General features: G+C 36.0%; 1 protein-coding gene across 3 annotated transcripts in view; it reads right to left on the reverse strand.

Annotated features, from left to right (window-relative positions):
• Positions 1-22,103, reverse strand: part of CBLB (Cbl proto-oncogene B) — a 132,245-nt gene that overhangs the window by 19,917 nt on the left and 90,225 nt on the right. For all 3 annotated transcript variants that reach the window (XM_051635894.1, XM_051635911.1, XM_051635902.1), the window contains 4 exons: positions 19,766-19,969; positions 11,713-11,898; positions 9,147-9,512; positions 5,344-5,438 (listed from right to left, as the gene is read on the reverse strand). In XM_051635894.1, the coding sequence (XP_051491854.1) occupies positions 5,344-5,438; positions 9,147-9,512; positions 11,713-11,898; positions 19,766-19,969 (851 nt within the window). The remainder of the gene's footprint in view (positions 1-5,343; positions 5,439-9,146; positions 9,513-11,712; positions 11,899-19,765; positions 19,970-22,103) is intronic.

The following is a 22,103-nucleotide window of genomic DNA, read 5'->3' on the forward strand; positions in this document are numbered from 1 at the left end:
CATTATGCAGTAAATAGCACCTTGTTATACAGTAAATAGCACCTTTATTCTTTGTCACAAAAGCCAACAGCTAAAGGACCTTGAATAAAGACTTGCAATGCATTCACAGTCATTGTGATACATGGCTTGTAAGTATGGCTAATGGCCCCTGAGCTGAAATACATGCTATGTTACAAGATACACTGTCTTCGTACATCGTTTAGGGAAATTCTTAATGACTATAAGGAAATATGAGAAAGTGGTGGACGTAATTTCTTCTCTTGTGGTCTAATTAGCTTGATTTTACTATAATGGAAAGAGCAAAAAGATGGGTAAAGCCCATCTCCTAACTTTATCAACACAAGTAGCACCTGATTCACACAGTACAATTCTTCACAAAGTAAAAACGTGTCTTTGACTATCAAATGTAGATGATGCCACATGACTGCAGAACATGCAAGTGCTCTGTCAACAAAACCAAATAACTAATGACAATGAGCACTAGCCATTCACTAAATAAATAAATAAACACATAAATAACACGAGAAAGAAAAAGAACAGCTAAAGAAGGGGGTAGATGTGCTGCTTTTGTTACTTGTTACTTTGTTACTTGTAACTTCTCAGACAATCTTTCCTTCAATCAGTAATATACATTTGACATCAAAGACAAGCTGATCAAGGATGGGAATCCACCTTCTTTTGCAAAGACACGCTAGCCAAAGATGGGGGGAAGAAGATTTATGACACTGAACTGCAAACTGTATTGCAGTTTCCAACTACCTTCTGTAGGCGGAGCAAAATTTCACACAGCAATGCAGTGTGAAATTGCTTGTTCCATCTCTGATTTCCTAGATGGACAAGAGGTTTGTGTCACTGCTGTATGGCCATTTAAAGAACACAATGTAAAACCATACTGGGACATTGAGAACTCTGTAGTATTCTCAGGTAGAGAGTTAAAAAGCCCACACAGAAAAAAATTTCTCATTTCTGTGGATGTGCAATAATTCAGATGTTTTAGATATCTAAGCCTGTGCTTTTTGACAACAATTGCAAATTCAACTGCTGCCTTATGCACATAGTAAAGTTTGAAATATTAATATCTTGTCCAGAAACGTCCAATTCTGACCAAACCAGGCTGTTTGAAGGCCTCTTCGAAGGCTATCTATCACTGGGGAAAAAAACCAATCAAAAACCCCCTTCTCTGAAGACCCTATCTGAAGCTGGTTATAGGAGAGACTTTGATTTCTGGAATACTTTGAATAAAGTCCACAGAATAAAACTGAGCCTGATCATTACCTGAACTAGGTACAGCACTATAATAGCGAGTCTTATCAGGCTTCTGATAAGAAGAGTTCTTTAGAAAGCTGGAGGATTTACTTAATGACAATTTATAAACCAAATAAATTTGGTATACTCAAGGAAAACAACTTATTTTTCCCCTCTTCTAGTTCATGTCCATTTATTTTTTTTTGTTCTTAATTCAATAGTCACAGTAACCTAACTTATAACAAAGCTGCACCTTTTATTCACAGGATACTAGTGTGTATACATATGCCAAAGTCCATTTCCCAACATTACTGCACAGCTGAGAAACTGTTACTGGTTTAGAACTATTATTAAAAAAAAAGTTCCAAGTCTTCTGCTTCTGAATACTGTGTAGCCTTAGGCAAGTCCTTCCCACTAGTAAAGTCTCTCTTTCCCTACCTTTAAAGTAAGGACAATATTTGCCAGGTTATAAATACGACTATGTTATTAATATCTGAAAGGCGCTTTTTATTTGTATATCAGTAGAAGAGCTAGAGTACTAACATATAGCTAACATACTCTGTTAGGGTCCTAAAATTGTTCTACACTTACATTATATTTTATTACTGTTTCAGAAATAATATTTAAAAAATATTTTTATCTTCCAATTTACTCCAGTTGTAATGGTATTTGACTTCTAACATCTGTTCTGCTAGACGTCTATCCCACTTGCTACATGATTATTGAAATTTCTTCAAGATGAAATTGTTTTATTAAATGTTGTTTTAAGACTAATCCTGTTATTCTATACAAAACCACCTAGGTAAGATAAATTGACAAATATTTTACAGCTTTTTGTAGCTAAACAGATGAGCACTGTCATTATAAGCAAAGACATGAAACACTTAGGCATCTGTTTATCAAGCTGGTGAAATTTTCTATAATTAAAAAACCCCTCATTACTCTTACACTTTTAGAAGATTTGTGTGCAGATGAATACAAAACTGACCAGTCCAGTGTAGTTATATATTCCTTAGGTTCCCTTTGTACTCCTTAAGTGGAAATATTTTAAAACTGAAAGTCAGAATTAGAAATTAGACTTTGATGACTGTATTTTCTGGTTTGTTGAACAGAAAGCTAGATGTAAATCTCTCCTATCCCTCTGAGCCCCAAGGGCCAAAAGCAAAACAGGAAGAGATGTGAGAATTCATTGTTATTGAGCCAGTTAATATCCAGCTTAGTTGCAAACAGAACTCCAGGGAAATTAACATCTTGCACTTAGAAGTATTTCAGGGAAAGGTTCCCCTTCCATCATTTGCTGGTAAACTGACTCACAGAACTTAAACACAAAGAACATGCAGTCCATGTATTTCAGTCTGGATTAGGACTGCACTTTTGAACTGAATCCCTTTAATCTCCCCACTTACCATGTTTCGATTTGCCCAGAGGAGTGCACAACTTGAATACTTTTCAGATTAAACTAAAATATATGATGCACTCCAAGTATGCCCCTACTATGTTCTGATTGCTAAAGACTGTTCATGTTCATGCAGCACGGCTATTGCTAGTTGAACTGTTGCCTCATAACCTGCACAGTACCGACATCGGTTCCTTACTATCAACTCTTCTGCTCCATGCAAAGTACTACTTGCTACAACAGTGTGAGGGTAGCGAGACACTGGAACAGGCTGCCCAGAGAAGCTGTGGAAGCTCCATCCCTAGAAGAGTTCAAGGACAGGTTGGATGGGGCTCTGAGCAACCTCATCTAGTGGGAGGTGTCCCTGTCAATGCAAGGGAATTGGAACTCAATGATTTTTAAGATTCCTTTCAACTCTAACCATTCTATGATTCTAACTTGCAGACAAAAGCTTTAGTCTTGTAAAAGGCCTCAAGCAAACTTTGTTTCCTAAGTGTTAAGTTACATGGACCACATGATCAAGTCAACACTTGTCAATTGCCCTTGAGTGCACTTAAAAGCAAAGTGTATACAAAGCAGTTCACCTTCTTTCACAGAGGAGGACACAACTTATTTGTCACAGCAGAAGCCTGCAACAGTAACTACCACAAACAGCTGATGCATCCAAACTCACTAGCCTGTCAAGCTATGAGTGAAGGACACATTCCATCCCCCAGAGCATCCTCTCTCAGATGTCTAGAACCTGAATGTCAGCCATACTACTTCTAACACTGCTGGAGAAATGCCATGCCAAAGGCTGATTTCTGGGGAACAGGGATTTCCACATTACAGTTACCTTGAATGGAACTATAATTTCACATTCAAAGATTCTTAGCAAGATAGAAGGGATAGCAGAACCACCTTTCAGTGCTACTTTTCCTTCAACTACCTCAAAGCAACTAGACATTCCTAATATATTTATAGAATACGAAATGTCTCATTGGATGTCTCATTGCATACTCGAAAATAGATGCTCTCACAGAAAAAAATATGACTGTATAATGCACTTTCAATGTATGAAGATTCTCTTCTGTTTGAATGTGTCAGCTTTCTGCTCAGAAGAATTTAGTAAATGAAGGTATTTCTTTTGAACAAGTTAAATTTATGCGTTTCTAGTTTTATATTGACTTGGCATGGATATGTCTGTCCACATTGCTATGATATCTTGTGATTTGAACACTGTATGGCATATGTACACATTGTATTTTGATTTTTAGGCTACATTTGCAAAAATCTGGATAAAAAACCCCAGGATTTTCATGAAACAGAATGTTATTTCGACACTAGGAAAATAAAAATAAGAATCTTTCTCCTCTTCAGAATTCAACTTGCTTTGGAATATGAAAGTATTTATTTTGTCTGCCAGAGTTAATTCTTTCTCTTTCTGACTGACAGGGTGTGGAACATTCCAGGGCCTGCACAGTATCACAGAAGAAGTAGTCAAGCCAAGGAGATTAATCTATCGAGGGAACTGATGACATGGTGTATCCAAAGAGTGCTCCTGGGATATCCTACCTTAAGCAGGTTACTTAACAATTCCATTACAAAAAACTCTGGATAATGTTCTAAAATTTGCTTCTAAATTGAAAGTAAACATGGAGAACTTCAATGCAGCAATTATTCCACCTGAGCACATGCCTTTGAGTGAAAAAGTCAGTGCTCTACTACACCTCCATTCTAGTGCTTAGGAAGAGAAAAAATAGCATATTAATAAAATGCTGAAATATATTTGTTGCCTATGTTACCACTAACGGAACAACAATGGAACAAGTGCTGCAGATAAGGCAAAATTACAAACTAATGAGAAAATACACAGTGTTAATATATACTAACTGCCTCATTATTTTATTTCACAGCAAGAGTCACAAGGAGTACTTTGGAAAGAAACTGTAGTATATCGTAAAAGATTGCAATATGCTTTGATTTCTTTACAAAACCACAAAAAACCCAACAAACTACTTTATAGCACTTCCAAGCTTTCTATTTTAATTCTCTACTTCTGTAGAAGACCCTGTGTGATTCAAAGCCCAAAGATAAACCTGCAATGCACAGCAACATCTTGCTACCAAATAAATAGCTATCTTACTGCAAGATTAAGAGTAGTCTGCAACTTGAAAACCATATTCTGGAACTAAGAACAGCTGACTCCCTTTAAAAAGGATATAATACTTTTTGATTGGTTTTTAGGCACAAGAAAGAAAATGTACTGGTGTGAACCCTGGATAAAGCTCCATATGCAGAAAGCACAGAAAGCAGGACTAGATTAGGGGCAGAAAGCACAAGAATTTAGCTTTTTATTCTTAGTGCTTTCCCTATAATTTCTCATCTGTGAGAAATGGCTCTGACAACACTTATTCTGTAGTAGTAGTAGCAAAACCAGTCTGCTCCCACTGCCAAATGCCTGTGAGCAAGTTCTGCCACAATCTATTCTTTCTTCCTATAAAAATGTACTATGTTCAATTAACATTAGAACTGCTGCCAGTTAATCAATACAATTTACATTTCCTTTGAAAAGCCACATTAAAGTTCATGGAAAATGTATCACTGAGTTATATTAGATAATTTTATTTATTTATTTTTGCTGTTTTTCTTTTAGCACCAGAGAATTGGTGCTACTAACAAACATTATTTAACACATTTATTTTACAAGCAAGTTAACTTACTTTATACTAGGGATGATGGAGGCAGATGGAAGAGGTGGTGAAAGCCGTGGAGGGACATCATATTCTTCATTCATCAGATGACCATTTGAAAAGACCTAAAAATCACGTAAGTGTTACAATTTGACTCTCCTCCTGTTTATCATAATGAATGTTCATTGACTAGGTATTACAAAATAGGTCTTGAAAAGATCATGGGTAAAGGCTTTCCTACAAGTTCCCACTTAGAGAGCTGTTATCTGAAGTGACTTTCATGCCTGTTTCAGCTCACCCTGTTTGGGCACGCTAGAACACCTTAGCTTAAAATTTCACCAAAAGAGGAAGTTCCACATCACTGTTACTAGAGGAACTATTCAATTACAGCTGAACTGCTTGTGAGAAAATGAAGATTTTGAGATTGCAAACTGATCAAAGTGAGAGAGGTAAGTACGGTGAGAAAACAACAGGTATGGCATGCTAAATATATTAATGTTTTTTTAAATTGTTGTACAGTGCCTACTAGAATCCACCCTCTCTACCTACAGGATTGTCTTCCCAATTCTTGGCTTTTACAATTAGTAAAAAAGGCTGCATTACAATTGATATAAGAATCAGAGAAGAAAATTGATTAAATGTTTCCATTGTGAATGTGCATAGAACCTAAAATGATAATTCAGAGTTGTCAGTTGCTCTATTTAACAAAATGGTTTAGATCTATAACCTAAAGATGAGAGTTCAAACAGCATTTGGTTAAAAAAAACAAACAACAACATATCTAAATTCTCTAGAATAAAATGGCACTTTTACAATGAGAGGTTATTCCGATTTGACATGTATTCATCCCATCAGCTTCAGTACTGCATCAGACCACAACTGGAATGCTATTTCAAGATCACAGAATCGTAGAACTATTCAGGTTGGAAAAGATCCTTGGGATCACCAAGTCCAACCATCATCCCTTCTTTACAAAATTCTCCCCTAAACCATATCCACCGACACCACAGCCAGACGACCCTTAAACACATCCAGGGATGCTGACTCAACCACCTCCCTGGGCAGCCTATTCCAGTGTCTAACCACGCTTTCTGTGAGGAAATTCTTCCCAATGTCCAATCTAAACCTCCCCTCTTGCAGCTTGAAGCCATTCCCTCTTGTTCTGTCACTGATTACCTGTGAAAAGAGACCAGCACCAACCTCTCTACAATGACCTTTCAGGTAGTTGTAGAGACTGATGAGGTCTCCCCTCAGTCTCCTCTTCCTCAAACTAAACATTCCCAGCTCCTTCAAGCATTCTTCATAAGATTTATTCCCTGGGCCCTTCACCGGCTTCATTGCCCTCCTCTGTACTCGCTCCAGCACCTCGATATCTCTCTTGAATTGAGGTGCCCAAAACTGGACACAATACTCCAGGTGTGGCCTCACCAGTGCTGAGTACAGGGGCACAATCACCTCTCGGCTTCTGCTGGTCACACTATTTCTAATACAAGCCAGGATGCCATTGGCTTTCTTGGCCACCTGGGCACACTGCTGGCTCATATTCAGCCACTTGTCAATTAGAACCTCCAGGTCGTTTTCTGCCAGACACTTTCCAGCCACACTTCCCCAAGCCTGGAGCGTTGCCTGGGGTTGTTGTGGCCCAAGTGCAGGACCCAGCACTTGGCGTTGTTGAAACCCATACAATTAACATTAGCCCAATGATCCAATCTATCCAAGTCTCTCTGTAGAGCCTCCCTATCCTCATGCAGATCAACACTTCTAGCTTGGTGTCATCTGCAAACTTACTGATAATACACTCTATGTCCTTATCAAGATCATCAATAAAGATGTTAAACAGAAACGGTTCCAACTCCGAGCCCTGAGGAACACCACTTGTGGCTGGCCCCAGCTGGATTTGACTCCATTGACCACCACTCTTTGGGCCTGACTGTCCAGCCAGTGCTTGATCCAACAGATCGTGTGCTCATCCAGGCCTTGAGCAGCCAGCTTTTTTATGTCAAATGCTTTTTGGAGGTCTAGATAGACAATATCCACATATCCAATATCCACAGCTTTTGACTCGTCCAATAGTCAGGTCATCAGATTATAAAAGGAGATCAGGTTTGTCAGGCAGGACGTGCCTTTCATAAACCCATGCTGACTGGGCCTGATCCCCTGGTTGTCCTCTATATGTCTTCTAGTAACACTCAAGATTATCTGCTCCATGACCTTCCCTGGTATCAAGGTCAGACTGACAGGTCTATAGTTTCCCAGATCCTCCTTTCTGCTTTTCTTATAGATGGGTGTTACATTTGCTACCCTCCAGTCCATTGGGACCTCCCCAGTTAGCCAGGACTTCAGGTAAATAACGGAAGATATAAACCCACTATCCTTTTATAGTCGGTTGAAATGCTATGTCAGTTTAAATAACAGCCCAGTGGCAAGTTAAATTTCAGTGTTTTGCCTCAATGCTGATAAAAGGACATTCTAATTATATATAACATCATAAACTTCTTAAGAACCTTTCATCAAATATACCAATGTTCTTTACCAATACTAACTGAATTTCAGTCATGTACTTTCAAATAACCAAAACATCCATGTAAAAAGAAATTAAATGGAGACAGAAAGGTTAAAAAGCTTGTGACCTTGAGAAAAGCAAATAGAGAGAAAACCTGATTATTTCTAACCACAAATCCAAGCTATGTAGTCTTCAAGAAAACAAAGAGGAGCTTTAAGATAATAACTTGCTCTGTGAATAAATTACTGAGCTGCTTTGATAAAACTGATTAGCACGTAACTAGGAATTTTTTCTTAGGCCATCATCACTTGACGTCTTTTCAGATCTAGGCATCCCCAACTCTACATGGTCTTGCAAGTTGTCTGAAGATGCCTAATGCTAGAACTATTCCCTCCATACATTCTTCCCCCAATATTTTCAATTAACATATAGAAACAATTCCAGTTTTTTTAACAGAAGAAACACCACAGTTATAGACAATTGACCAAAAAAAGGTAGCTGCAATGCTAATTATCCTGAATAAAGTTTACAGTATTGGTGATAACACCAAACCAAACAATGCAAAGCTGGTGCTGTACCACTGAGCACTTGAAAGGATGCTGCCTATATAGCCAGTGGTAAAGATAAATGATAAATATAAATGATTCCACATTAAGCTTGGCTTTGGTTACATTCATTTCCTCTTTCTTAGGGTCAAGGCAGGTTAGATCTTTTCCATTAGAGTATACTGAACATCATGACTAATTTCATGCTCTTTTTAAAATAATGTTTTATTAATGAATAACACAACTGACCTTCAGAATATTTAGGTTTTTATGTTAATGCATATATCTAACTATTTAAGTATATTTGTATAAATCATCTGTATCTATTGAATACAAGAAAGATTGAAGAGGTTACCAAGTCTTCACCTGGCCTATGACAGAGGTAAATAGAATATGTACCCTTCCATCAGCAAATGCAATTTTGGGATAGACACTCCAAAGTGGACCTGAGATTCTATGTAACTATACTACAGCATACAGTGCTATATTATTATCACATACCAACTGTTTGGATAATTTGTTAAAAGAATATAGCAAATCTAGAATTTTTTCTCCAAGCCATTTTTTGAAGGTTTCATGTTAAAAGTGCAAATTAGACCCTCATGTACAATTAACAGCATTTAACAATCCATTTATTTATGATCAGCTTATTGTTAATAATCACCAGGAAAGATTCAGAAACAGCAGATCAACACTGACCAATACAAAAAGTACTTTTGCCAATGCAAGACAATGCTGTAGTAGGCTATCAGATTAGGATTCAACACATTCAGCTCATTTCATACCTTGGCACCTTCTGCAGGCAGTTCGTGACGTCTATGTTTCCTGATAAATCCTGGTTCAGAACTTAGGCGGTTGTGCCTTCCATTTATGTTTGAAATTGCAGTCAGTCCTGGCTTGGGAGAAGCATCACTCCCTATTCGACATCCTACTAATTGACTTGTCCCAAATGCATCTCTGGGACACCAGCCTTCAAGGGGTGTTGGTTGGTCTCTGGAAGGTACACTTTCCGGATGATGCAGGTGTCTGCTTATCCGGTTGTCTGGTGGAATTGGAGGAGGTCTCTCTGGTGGGGGGGGTGGAGGATCACGCAAGGGAGGTGGCGGTGCTGGCAAAGGTTTGTCTTGTTTCCTCACCATGCAAGGAGAAGACTAAAGAACACAGAAAGTTAAAAAAAAACCCCAAAAGTTACATATAAGGCATGCAAATTTCTCTCATGATCAAATACAGTTTAACATTTCTAATGGAGATATTATTAAAGTACCACAAGAAGAATTGCCAGCAGTTTATGTTAGTCTTGTCTTTGCACTCTGCAGACAACCTGGCCTCTCTTCAGAAAGCATGCCCCCATTTCTACTATGGTATGAGTAAACCAAGGAAGAAGGTGGACAGGAGAAAATAAAACTGACTGAGGCAGATTCATCCGACCCATAACTTTTTTCCGGAGTTCTTTGCATCACTTATTTAGCTGCTGAAACGAATTCTGAGACATGTTTGGAAAAAGCTGAAAACCAAGTTACCAGAAAGAAAGGAACTTATACAGGTAGCTGTATAAATTCTAAGAGCACAAATACAATAAAACTGAAACATTTTCATTAGGAGTGAATTACTAAGAACATTTTACAAAATAACACTGGGGCCAGGTCTTCATGAAATGTTACTCACTTACCATGAGCTACCATAAGAAATACAGGGAAGATTATTTCCTTTGGAAGGTGTAATTTTAATGGACTTTGGTAAGCCTGCATATTATTACCACTTGAAGTGATGAAGGCCACAAAAGTTTTAAAGTAAAAATAGCACTCCACAAGCGAGCCCACAAGTATTGTTCGAGAAGCACCTCCACACATTACTTAAATTGAAAATAAAGTTATTCTACCTGCAGGTCTATTCATATAAATAGGACAGTATATTAACTAAATAATTGCTTTATTCAGCTGCTGCTTAAGAGTTATTCTCACTGTCAAGGCAGGAATGTAATGGATAGGTCCAAATCTTCTGTTAGAGCTCATAGGTATAATTATAGTTCTCCATTGCAGAGAAAGAAATTAGTTTTTAGACTGAAGAAGTAGTCTTGGCAGGTTTACTTGTCTTTTTTAAAAAATTATATATATATATATTTTTAAGTATGAAATTATTCCTTGTTTCCCCCATCTTATTTTCCTTTAACCTCTCGAAAATATTTTTTTTTCCCCTCAGGAAAATTTTCAAGGAGAAAACTAGCATTTTCAAAATAACGTCAATGAAAAATTCAAAGCAATGTTAATGGTATTTCTGATGTTCTGGTTTTTAGAAGACAAAAAGGTTGTAAAAATACACAATAGTAAAATTAATATTTATTGGAAGTGCCAAATGTTTGGCATATGTCCTCAATGTGTTATACATCCCCTTGATAATATAAAAAGTAATGAGAAGCTTAAAGAAACTATTCACATTTCTATTTCTTCCTCTAAATTATAAATGACTAGAATCTTTAAAAGAGGTTGAGTTACAAGCTTGAAGTAAAAAACTGACAAATAAATAGGGTACTTCAAGCTGATTTACTATAAGCACAGAGGTTTCAAATCATGTTTTGAACTTGAATTAATTATCTAAAAATCAAAATAAAAATCTCATTTCTCCTCTCTATACAGCAATCAGAAGAAAAAGACTAAGTCAAAACAGAGAGCAGCAAACATAGGATCTGTTCTCATTCATGTTATCCAATCAAAAAATCATTAACTCTTTAGTATAATTAGTTTCATAAAACACAGTACAAAATGTATTAGTGTCTTTATTATTTCCCTTGAAACTTGAATCCTAATATATGCCAGTTAAGATTTTTAAAGCAGAGTATCTGCACATATTTTTCTTATAAGGATACTGTGGATATTGAGCATAAACAACATGTAATTAAAATGAGATAACCTTAACATCTGTTTTCAGAAAACTTTCTCATTTCTATTTGTTTTCATGAATCAGGGTTTATTACAGAACTGATCCTTTACAGCAATGTCTTTAAAATTCTGATCAGAACCAAGCGCAATATAATCATCAGACAAAAAGTGGTCATGTTTGATCAACACATGTAGCTGCAAACATCTGACTATGCAAGATTTTATGCAAAGGGACTTTATGCACTCACTAAAGTCAACTGAGGGAGATGAGAGACATAATCATTGTGGATGTTTTTGTAAGCTATAGGGACTTAAACTTCTTTTGGACAGAGTGAACTCCAGAAAAAGAAAATACACATGGAAAAATTCATAATAGTCTACCTTCTAAAACAAAAAAGCAAGCTCACCTTGAAAACAACCAAATACAATTTATCAGTATTCATATGTGAAGAAATAACGGTTCAGTAATACTTACCTTTGGTGATCCAGTTGGGCTGGCACATGGTGACCGTGCTACTCCCTTCTGAATAAGATCCAGACGAGGTGGTACAGGTGGAAGACTAAGATGTGGGATTTGCAAGGGGTCTGGAAGTGGTTTTCTTCTTTGTGCAAGAGGAGAAGATCCGGGGGAAGTCACTGGTGAATTCTGCCTCTCATTGCACTTTCAAGACAGAAAAAAAATATTACTAGCATTTACCTGATGACCAAGTATGCAATGTCCATTCCATGACTAAAACATTTGACACTTGTCATGTACTTACCCTGCTACTCTTAATCAATAGAATTTGTTTAAAAAATAAGCAATTATTGCCATAAAAAGGAAAAAAATCACAAATGTAGATAGAGATTCTACTAAATCTAAAATTCTATATTGACTTTAAAGGCTATGATATTGTCTGTTAACTACAGCCCATTTTCAAATCATACTCCCATAGAAAATTGAATGTATGTGTCTTCTGAAAGCTTAGGAATCAAAAATCATCAGTAAGGTACAGCAGTTATTTCTTTCCTCATTTATTTGCTGATTTACAAAAATAATTTTAGGACAACTCGGTTTATTGTTTTTTGCAAATACTAAACTAATTATACACTTAACAACCTCCCACAAGTGATAATTGATTTTATTTATTTTTATTTTATTTTTATGACTTGTCCTTTAAGATTCATCACAACCAAAGACTTCAATCTTCAGTACAGGCTCCACCCATTTTTGTAACTAATTCCTAAACCTGATCTGAGTTTTGAGAAAAACATTTTAGTTGTTTGCATAAACAGTTAAAGTAACTTCTGTGAACCCACTATGTTTGCATCAGTATACTGTAAGCAAACCTGGGTATTTATGTTGTTATGGGCTTTCCCTGACAGTAGACACCAGTAGCTGGAAGACATTCACACCAAGCATCAGACTCAGGTCACTTGTACACGGAGGAATCCTAGTATTTTTCCTATATAACTTGCCTACGGAGATTAACAATCTGCCATCTCTGTGGTACCCATCTATAAGCCAAATCACTTTGATGGAAACCTTTCCTCTCTTTGCATAAGAGAAGGATAGGACTAGGTAGTTCTTTATCAAGGTAAACAAGTAAACAACAGTGCCTTTACACATAGTGACTATGCTAAAGAATCTGAAACCTTCATACATTCAAAAGGAGATCCAGGAAAATAATCTATTATACTGACTCTACACACCAAGCATTACAGCTTAGTTTAATATTCTGTCCTATTATATAATTGGGATTGCTATCAGATCTCCTTCAGAAATAGGAGCTACCAGAGTATTTCTGGATAACATTGCAAGAACAAATGAGACAGAAGAGTGAGGAGTTATTGAAGACTTTAATTCAACTGCCAGAATGGTTGTTTTGGTAATACACAGGGTGTTACCACTTGGTGTACACTTGTAAGCCCAATGCCACAAATACACACTCAATTTCAGAGACTGAGATGGATACCAGAAGCTTCTCAGGATCTCCTTTCTATAAAGACGTGGTTACAATGTTCATCTTAAATGGCTTAAATATAGTCCTTACATTTTCTTTATTTTCTTTAATTGGTGAATGTCCCTGACCTTGCCTGGAAGACCATGAGGATAAACACATGAATTAAACTCTTAAAACTTTCTGAGCATTATGGGAAGTTGAATAACTATGTTACATATCTATCTCATAAGCATCCCTAAGCAACCATAATTATAAAATTACTATAAACAATTAAGTTTCCTTAACAGAAAGCATCTATCAGTTAAACAGCATAATAAATACTGTACCATTTAATAGCATTAGTTTTCAAAGTTTAGTTGTAACTCCATCAAGTATTTCTAAAAGCCAAGAGCCATCTAATATATTCAATGCTTTGGCTTCAGCATCAGATAGAAAATTAATTTATTTCCCAAATTATTTAAAATAGAACCAACCAGGAAGGTTTCTCACCACCAAAAAGATAAAATTATTTAAAATAAGTGTTATAGTAAGCCCATAAATTTTAGTTGTTACACAACATGCTGTGTCTCAGTCAGGAGGTGATTGCTCCAAAAGATCTAAGAAACAATCCTATAGATACAACAGGAGTTCAAAACAAAAAAAGAAGTAAAATACAAAATATTGAAAATGGAGTACTGGACAGGAAACATTTATTTGGAATTTAACATGCTCTAATGGTTGTACCACCACATTAAATAACCTGACTTCCTGAGAGGGTAACCTGACAGTCTCAAATGCACCATTGTGTGTAGTTATGTGAATCTACAGCTAAATGAACGACATCGTAGTGACAGCACTGTAAGAACATCCATCAGTGTTTCTCATTGACAACCTTCTCTTCGTTCTGCTCTACAGAACTACTCTTCCCTTAGTGAGCCTACTGCTCTCATCCATGTGAGAGTTCTTTTATCCTGCTATAGCAACCATCCAGCTCCAACAGAGACAGAAATCACAGAAATATTAATATTTAAAACCCACTGGGGACTGATGTTATTTTCAGAATTATGAAAACAAATGGCTGACACACCTAATATGTAGTAATATGTAGTAGGTAATGAACAGAAACTAGAACACTATGAAAATGAATTTTAAAACTCAAGATTCTTAGAACCTGATACGGTTTTCATCCTGTTGAAAGTGATAAATTAAATTAAAATTAAAAGTGATTAAATTATGTGATAAACTTCTGTTTCATATATATTTGTTATTTAGCTATCTCTTTCCACCATATTCCATGAATGGCAAATCTCAACTGCCAAAATGAAACTGAAATTTTTTCAAGTCTTAAGTGTGTGAAATAGTCTTTCAGTCCCCTAACTTCTATTGCCTACAGCCACAATGCTACCAGAAATTTCAAAAAAAGGATTGATGATGGACAGCTTGTTAAATAATAACTTATGAGGCCCAAAAAAAGTAAAGGAAAATAGGTCGTAGCAAAACCAGTTTCTACCCTGCAAGGAAGCCTAATCCATGTCATCACTTACTGCTGAAGCAAAAGAGAATGCTTTGCTGGAAGAAATGAAAAATTGTTATTCCTTTTATAATCTACTGAAAAAATAAGACAAAACAAAATATTCCACAGCAATAAACAGTTTTTCTTCAGCATTCAAATTTCCATCATATTAGCATTATTAAAAAACCCACTCATATATTTCTTATCCACCCCCATCCAACCTGTCTAGCTACATCATTTGATATTTGTTGACAGTTAGGCCAACAAGATGGCTGCAATTCATGTGGATGTCAGGCCATTAACAGATGTACGTACTAAGTACTCTTTTTGGCAGACTCCTTAAGGATGAAGAGATTAAGAATGTTTCTGTTTGTCACCCATAGGAGATTTTTGTGTATTTTCTATTCATTGGAAATAAAGCAGCAATGAGAGCAGCACAGTGACAAAAAGAAAAAACAAGCAAGCGATTAAGACACAAACAAATATAAATTAACTGGCAGTGACAGAAGACAGACCTTCAGCATACAAAGGGGCTCTGCTGCAACACACACAGACCTGAGCAATAAAGATGTAATTAAGGAAAAGAACACAGACTCCTTCGTAACAACATGGACTTCATCTGGTTGGCATGACTGCTGCCAAGGGAAAAGCAGCTGTGACTGACTTTGCATTTGTACTACAGAGTGGATCACACTTGTGTTATTTAATCAGATGTATTTAATACTGGGATATACTGGTATAAGTTTGCAGCTAGTTGTGAATTCAAGCACATGGCTACTTCTGACATTGATTACAATTTCTAGTGAAGGTTTTTCTGATGGAAGTATTAGCAGTTGGGCTACTGAATCAAGAGTTTTAGCTTCAAAAGCCTTTATGCCAGACAGGCACATGTGAAAAGCATGAACACAAATCCGAACAAGTAACTGATGGAGGATTATTATCCTAATTGCTAATGTCCTGCTAGAGCAAACTCAGTAATTTCTAAATTGCATAATGAGACATCTAAGTAGGACCAAGCAGACCTACACCGGAAGCAGACTTTTCATTTCCAAGTAGTTCCCTAAAGTTTCTTCATTTATAACCAGGTAAGAGTATGTCAAACCTTTGTCATTTCTTGTTAGGGTAAGTTGTGACCTAAACAGGTTAGTGTAATTTGCACTTCAAAATGTATATGAGGACATAAAGTTACATAGCTTAACACCGAAGGCTATGAACATCTTTTACACAGAAAGGTTTATTCTTCTAGTCATCAATATACTGCCCAAAGGAACCGGTAAAATATTTTATCTAAGGGAGGAGGCACACTGCCTCCCGTGGTCTATGCCTCTTTCAAACACTAATAATTAAGTAGATAAGGACTCTCTTGTTGTGTGGCAGGATTTTAATAAATTCCCAAAACCACATGTACCATTAGGAAGTGACATGTATGTATGCGTTAAGAATGTTCAGCTGAAGGGAATACTTGGATATGTATTTGAAGTTTTTTTTTACATATTTCTGTTTTGTTTTGGTTTTTTTAATGATGAAATTAAAACCATTATTACCAAGTAATACCTACCTTTTTTCATTACCACAAAAAAGTCAATGTCATAGTATGGGAATGAGGTGGAGGAGTAAAAAACAGTTTGCTCCCATATTTTGAGAGCCAAGGCCTTCTGTCATGATTTGTTAAGTCTGACCTAACTCATCTGCTGGAAGAAGCCTAATTTTGACAAACAGTGGCTTTCAGCTTTGGCAGTTTCCTGCCACTATTTCAAATTAACAGTGTGAATCAAAGTCAGTTTTTGGTGCATACAGACAAGCTAGGAAATTAATCCCAGAGAACTCTCTGGGATTAACTCTCCAAAGTTACTTCACCCAGTTTTAGAATGAAGTGTTTTAAAGAATGTTAATTCCCTTTAAGCCACTGAAAGCCTCTTTGCCTCCTATACTGCCGGGGCTTTCCTCTGTTTTCAGGTACTATTATTCGGATCAAACAATTAGGACCTAGGAATTCAAAATTATTTGCTCTTAACAAGAACTCTTGCACTATGCATTTTCCTTATTCTTTCTTTTTAAAATAGAAGTTACATCTTGTACAAGGTAAAATGACAGATCACTCTGAATTCATTGGGACAATGGAATATTAACATTATGGAATAATAAAAATAGTCTACTAGAGACTCAAATGCCCTCTTTCAAAATTAAAAAAGCCATTTTTAATATTTTCCTGAGCCTGTAATCTACATATTTTTTTAATGTGCATTTCTAAATGTTGTGCCTGGCTAGCACAAGTGACATTGAGCTGAGAAAAGGAGTACTTTGGGCAGTAACAACATTAGCTAATCTGATACCATGGTGCTGGAAATTTCTCGGTGATGAGACAATTAACAGAGGTTTTGGCACCACTCTTCATCTTCTTTCATAAAGAATATTGGAAGACAATTTGGAACTTAAAAAAAATCAGCTGCTTGATGAGGCAGATAAACAGACTAATTGCAATGGATTTCTCTAAAGTCTGTTACAGCTGATCTGCTGCTGCTGCTGACTCACATACAACACCTAGCAGTGATCCATTTTTCTTTAAGTGCATCCATTTACTCATTCCATTAAAGAATGAGTATGTGGCCTTGTGATTATCCTCTTCCTTAAAGCAATTTCAAGCCCAAGGTCCCTCAGGGACTTAATTCAGATACCTCTTACAGCTTGTGAGTATGCTTCAGAGACAGAATGATAAACTGCAGAACTGGTATTATTCTGATATCCAACTTATATTCAAAATTCATGCAGGTAAAACAGGTGATAAAATCAATTTATCTTCTTTACACTTCAATGACAATTCCAAACAGTGTTTTTCAGCTTTTCATTTTGTCAAGAAGAGCTCACTTAAAAACATACTCAGGCCCCTCAATCGGTGATGAACCTGACTCTGTGCTTTCACAATGAGCTTTCTCCAACTATTCTTTGCATTATGAATATATTTTGAAGTACAAGTTGCAAAGGTAGTGAAAACTGGTAGCAACAGCTTAGAAACATTTGAACAGTGTCCCACTCACATGGCTTTCCAGACAATAAAGACTGACATGAATTTTTCTACAACACATAGTGAGGCACTTCAGTCCCTTTCATCAGGACTTCATGTCCCTGGAACCTTCCAGCAAGTTTAACATTCTAGCTCTATATTAGCCAGATATTCCACAAAACGGTTTACTCAATAATACCACATACTCTAGCCAGGTGATCTGAGGCAAAATCAGCCCATTTGATTTCAAGGTATTAACAGCTTTATGTTGAGAAAACATATGACAATCCTTGGAATAAAATAAGAATCGAAAATTTGTGCATTGGGTTTACAAACTAACAGCAGATTCAGCAATTTGACTGGAAGAACTAAATTATTGTCTTTTTCCTCTAACTTCCATTGTTTCAACAAATCAAATAACTACAATGCAGCCATTATGCACTACCATGTCCCTACTAACAACATTAATTGAAAGAGTAAAATCCTACACAAAGTCACAGAGGAAAGAAAAGCATTTCAGCAGGGACTGAAAAAACACCGTATAGGAGGAAAAATAATGATTAAAAGAAACAGACAAAGGTGATGAAGGCTTTACTAACAAGTGTATATAGATAATGCCATACTCCACACAGGTCGGTGTGTGTCAAGAGCATCACTGTACAACCACTGGTAACCGTCCGAAGAAGAAAACAGCAGCTGGAAATCCCCAGGTGATATGATAATTCAACAATGTTAAGTAAGGACTTCAAGATACTAACAAAGAGTGGAAAATATTGTTCCTTAAACTTCAGGGATAATTAGTTGGTTTCTTTCACTGGACAATTAAATTAAATGGTGTAAAATTAGAAAGCATGCAAGCACTCAAGCACTTCGTGGATACTGAAAATGACTTCTTGTAGTAATGCCTATTGTTCCTTCTTTTGATAAAATCATAATGCATTTTTGCCTTATCATGGAAGTGATAGTGTTATAAAAGCCCATCAATTCAAGGCTATCTCACAGAGGTCAGGCTGCAGCCTGCAAGTCCAGGCAGGAAGCATAAAGCTGCTCCCAAGAGTAGGCCATGTTGCATTACATAAGCAACACAAGAATGATTCATACAGCTTAAGAGGTTAGGAAGGATATCAAAAGTATGTATATTAACTGACAGACATTCTACTGTTTTGTTTTGTTTTTAAACAAATACAGTGATAAGGAAATGTAAGAGTAAGATTTTATAGAATTGATTCCAAGGCAACTATTCAATCTAGATGACCTTAGTAAAAGGTAAAATATAGAAACTGTACTGCAAAATTCAGCGTTGCCCGACCTACGACACTATCTATTTCAGGCTAAAATACAGCAGTGAAAACCACCAACATAAATCTTTGTTTATTATAGTGCTTATTTATAAATGACAAAATCTCCTGTGAGCAAAGAAAGATCCCAGAATCTAAGAGAGCTCTCTCAGGACTAAAAACATCCCAAAACACCAAGTCCCTATAAGTAGTCTCAGATACACTTTTCCCACTGAAAGTACCTAGTAATAAAAATTCAGAAAAAAACCTCCACAAACAACTCAGATGAAACAGGATTAAAAGCTACTCATGCGCAAAACAAACTGGGTTACAAGTCACCCTTACAAAACAAAAATATTAATAAAAATATTTAGAAGCTCAAGTTTAGTCCTAAAACATTCTGTGCATGTGCATACACACAAGTGCAGGAAACTACTAATATATTCTGTGTGTGTGTGCATATATATAAATATATATATATATATATATATATATACACAAACATATATGTTTTGTTCCTTACAAGTAAAAGTTCAGGGAATTCTTCATATAGTGTACTTTGGATAAGAGTCACAGCTGGTGTAAACTCATGCTTCCTTCACCATAAACAAAGTTAGCTCACATAAGCCAAGAATCTGGAATTATTTTTTTCTCCTATTCATCTTCAGTATTATTGCTGCAATATTGATGCGTTTTGGTTTTTCAAGCCAAGAACTCTTCAGTGTTTTGCTGAAATCTAGATCATGAAGCTCAGTCTCTCATTGTTTAAAGGCAGCTTCATTTACAAACACATAGCTTTATCCATCTAAATTTACCTTTCGGACCGAAGCCAAACGATTCATCATTAAAGACTCTTCTCTATCATCATCGTCATCCAAGTCCAGCATAGGTATACTAAAGCTATCCATAATACTACAGCACCTGGAGTTTTCATCCCTTGGATCAAAGGGATCCACAATGATTGGTTCAGTTCCTTTGATTTCACAGCGGCAGAAAGGGCAGCCTTGGCCATCAGATTCCTGTAGCAAGAGAAATAAAAAAGATACATAATTTAAGAAAAATAAAAAGTAGAAGTAATTTTAAAAACATGTCTTAGATCTTTCTACATAAAAATGCCCTTAACAGGTCTCTAAGAGCTTGTAAAGAAGCACTGGAGTAAACGGGAAATAGATTCATAGATATTTAACGATAGTAAATGGTAAAAAGGCTGCACCTTTAAAGCTGTCTCTTTTCAAAATATTAAGCTTCACTTAAAAATAACTAATAAAAATGCAAACATTATCTCTACAAAGCACCAAAATTGTAACTGTCTTAATATTAAAGGTCAGGAAGTAACTTATTGCCTTTTAGGATTACAATTTTACTATTTATTCAGAGGAAAGAAGGCAGAGTGAGTAGACAGAGACAATGCATTTAATTATATAACTTTGTTATCAAATATAAGGTGTGTTTTTTTAATTTTAAGTTAGCAAATCCACATGAGCTCAAGGCATGCAACTTTTATACTCTGAAGAACTTACATATACTCCATCATGGCTGCAACATTACCATCATTCAGTGATATGCACACAAAATATCGAAAGCTACGGACATTTTTTGGCATGTTTAAGTAGCAAATCAGGACTTTATTACATTTTCAGTAAATTATGTGAAACCAGAAACTATTTTCACATTATCAGAAACAAGAATAACTTGAATTTTAATTTCTAAGTGGCATAATATGTTAAGTAACTTCCAAGCAACCATATTTCAATTCTTTTTAGTCCTTTCAGAAAACTTTTTTCCTCGTCCGAAGTAATCAAAAAGCCTTCAGAGTAGATTTCAGACTAGTAATGAATAAATAATCAGAGAGAAGTCTTTCAGGCACTTAAAAGATTTTTTTCCATCAAGAGGCACAATGCAGAAAAAAATTAAAAATAAAATAACCACACCCAAAAGAGCCCTGAAGCCTTCAGAAATCAAGGTAACTCAATCTGAATTCAGAAATCACATTATGTCATATTTGCAGTCAGGTAGACAGCTAAAAATATACAAATACCAAAATTAATTCTAAAAACCTAGCTATCCTGAAATATTATCAAGCAAGCACAACTTTTTATTATCTCAGATGTAAGGACAGCTTTAATATTTTCTAGCATTATTTTTATCAAGATACTTGCCAGTCAGATGATTTTACAGTTCGTGGAAAAACTGCATTCAAAAAGCCACATAACTATAAAAAATATCTCCTGACAATAGTCACGTTTATTTCCACGGTTAGCACTGCATATTCATACTGTATGGAAAGATATGTGTAATCTACATTTAACAGCCTTGCACCCTAATTAAAAAGGTCTAATCAACATCACTTACTACATCAAAGAGTGCCTCCAAATTGTATGGACTTACTGAAGTAATCACCACAAAATGAACATAAGTCCTCCCTCCTTCATACACAGTTTCATTGTCTAAAAACAGCTTTGCAGACAAGACACAAACCTTTTAATTTTCAAGGTTCACTTGTATTGGTATTGTCAAATAATTCTGAAGTAGCTGTTTCCTTCCTTTCTTCTGAAAAGCACTAAGATCACCAAAATACATTGGGAAACCAACCACAGCACCAGAAACTTTCATTTAACAGTAGTATTACAACTGAGAAATTAAAACCAAGATGTGGGATGCCTAGACATTTGTCCATGCCCACAGAAAGGTGATTTAGAACATTGAGAACAGCTATTGTGAGCCTTACAATGCAGCATATATGCCCATATGCATATAGAATCAAGTTCAGAGGTAGTTTCTAGACAATAATAGATTTCTGTGGAAGGAAATGACATTTTACTCTGGTTCCACAACACAAAAAAGGAAACAGTTAAACTAAGTCTTGTTTGAGAGACTGATCTCCAATAACAGTGAACAACTCTGAATCATCCTTAGTATTCTATGCAGATCTGACAATGCTTACTCAATTTTTTTCTGCTTATTTAAAACATCTCTATTACCTCTTGAGGCACACCTCTAATGAGCCATTATGCTGCCAATTAAACACAAGCCCACCAGAAGTTCGCAACAGCGGATGCTGTTACAGTCTAATATTTCTTCATTGTCTTCCTAATTATATGAAAGTTAAATTTGTAATGAAGTCCAAAATATACCTGGCTGATTACAGCTGGT

Source organism: Apus apus, chromosome 1 (genome assembly GCF_020740795.1).
Source record: "Apus apus isolate bApuApu2 chromosome 1, bApuApu2.pri.cur, whole genome shotgun sequence".
Lineage (NCBI taxonomy): Eukaryota > Metazoa > Chordata > Aves > Apodiformes > Apodidae > Apus > Apus apus.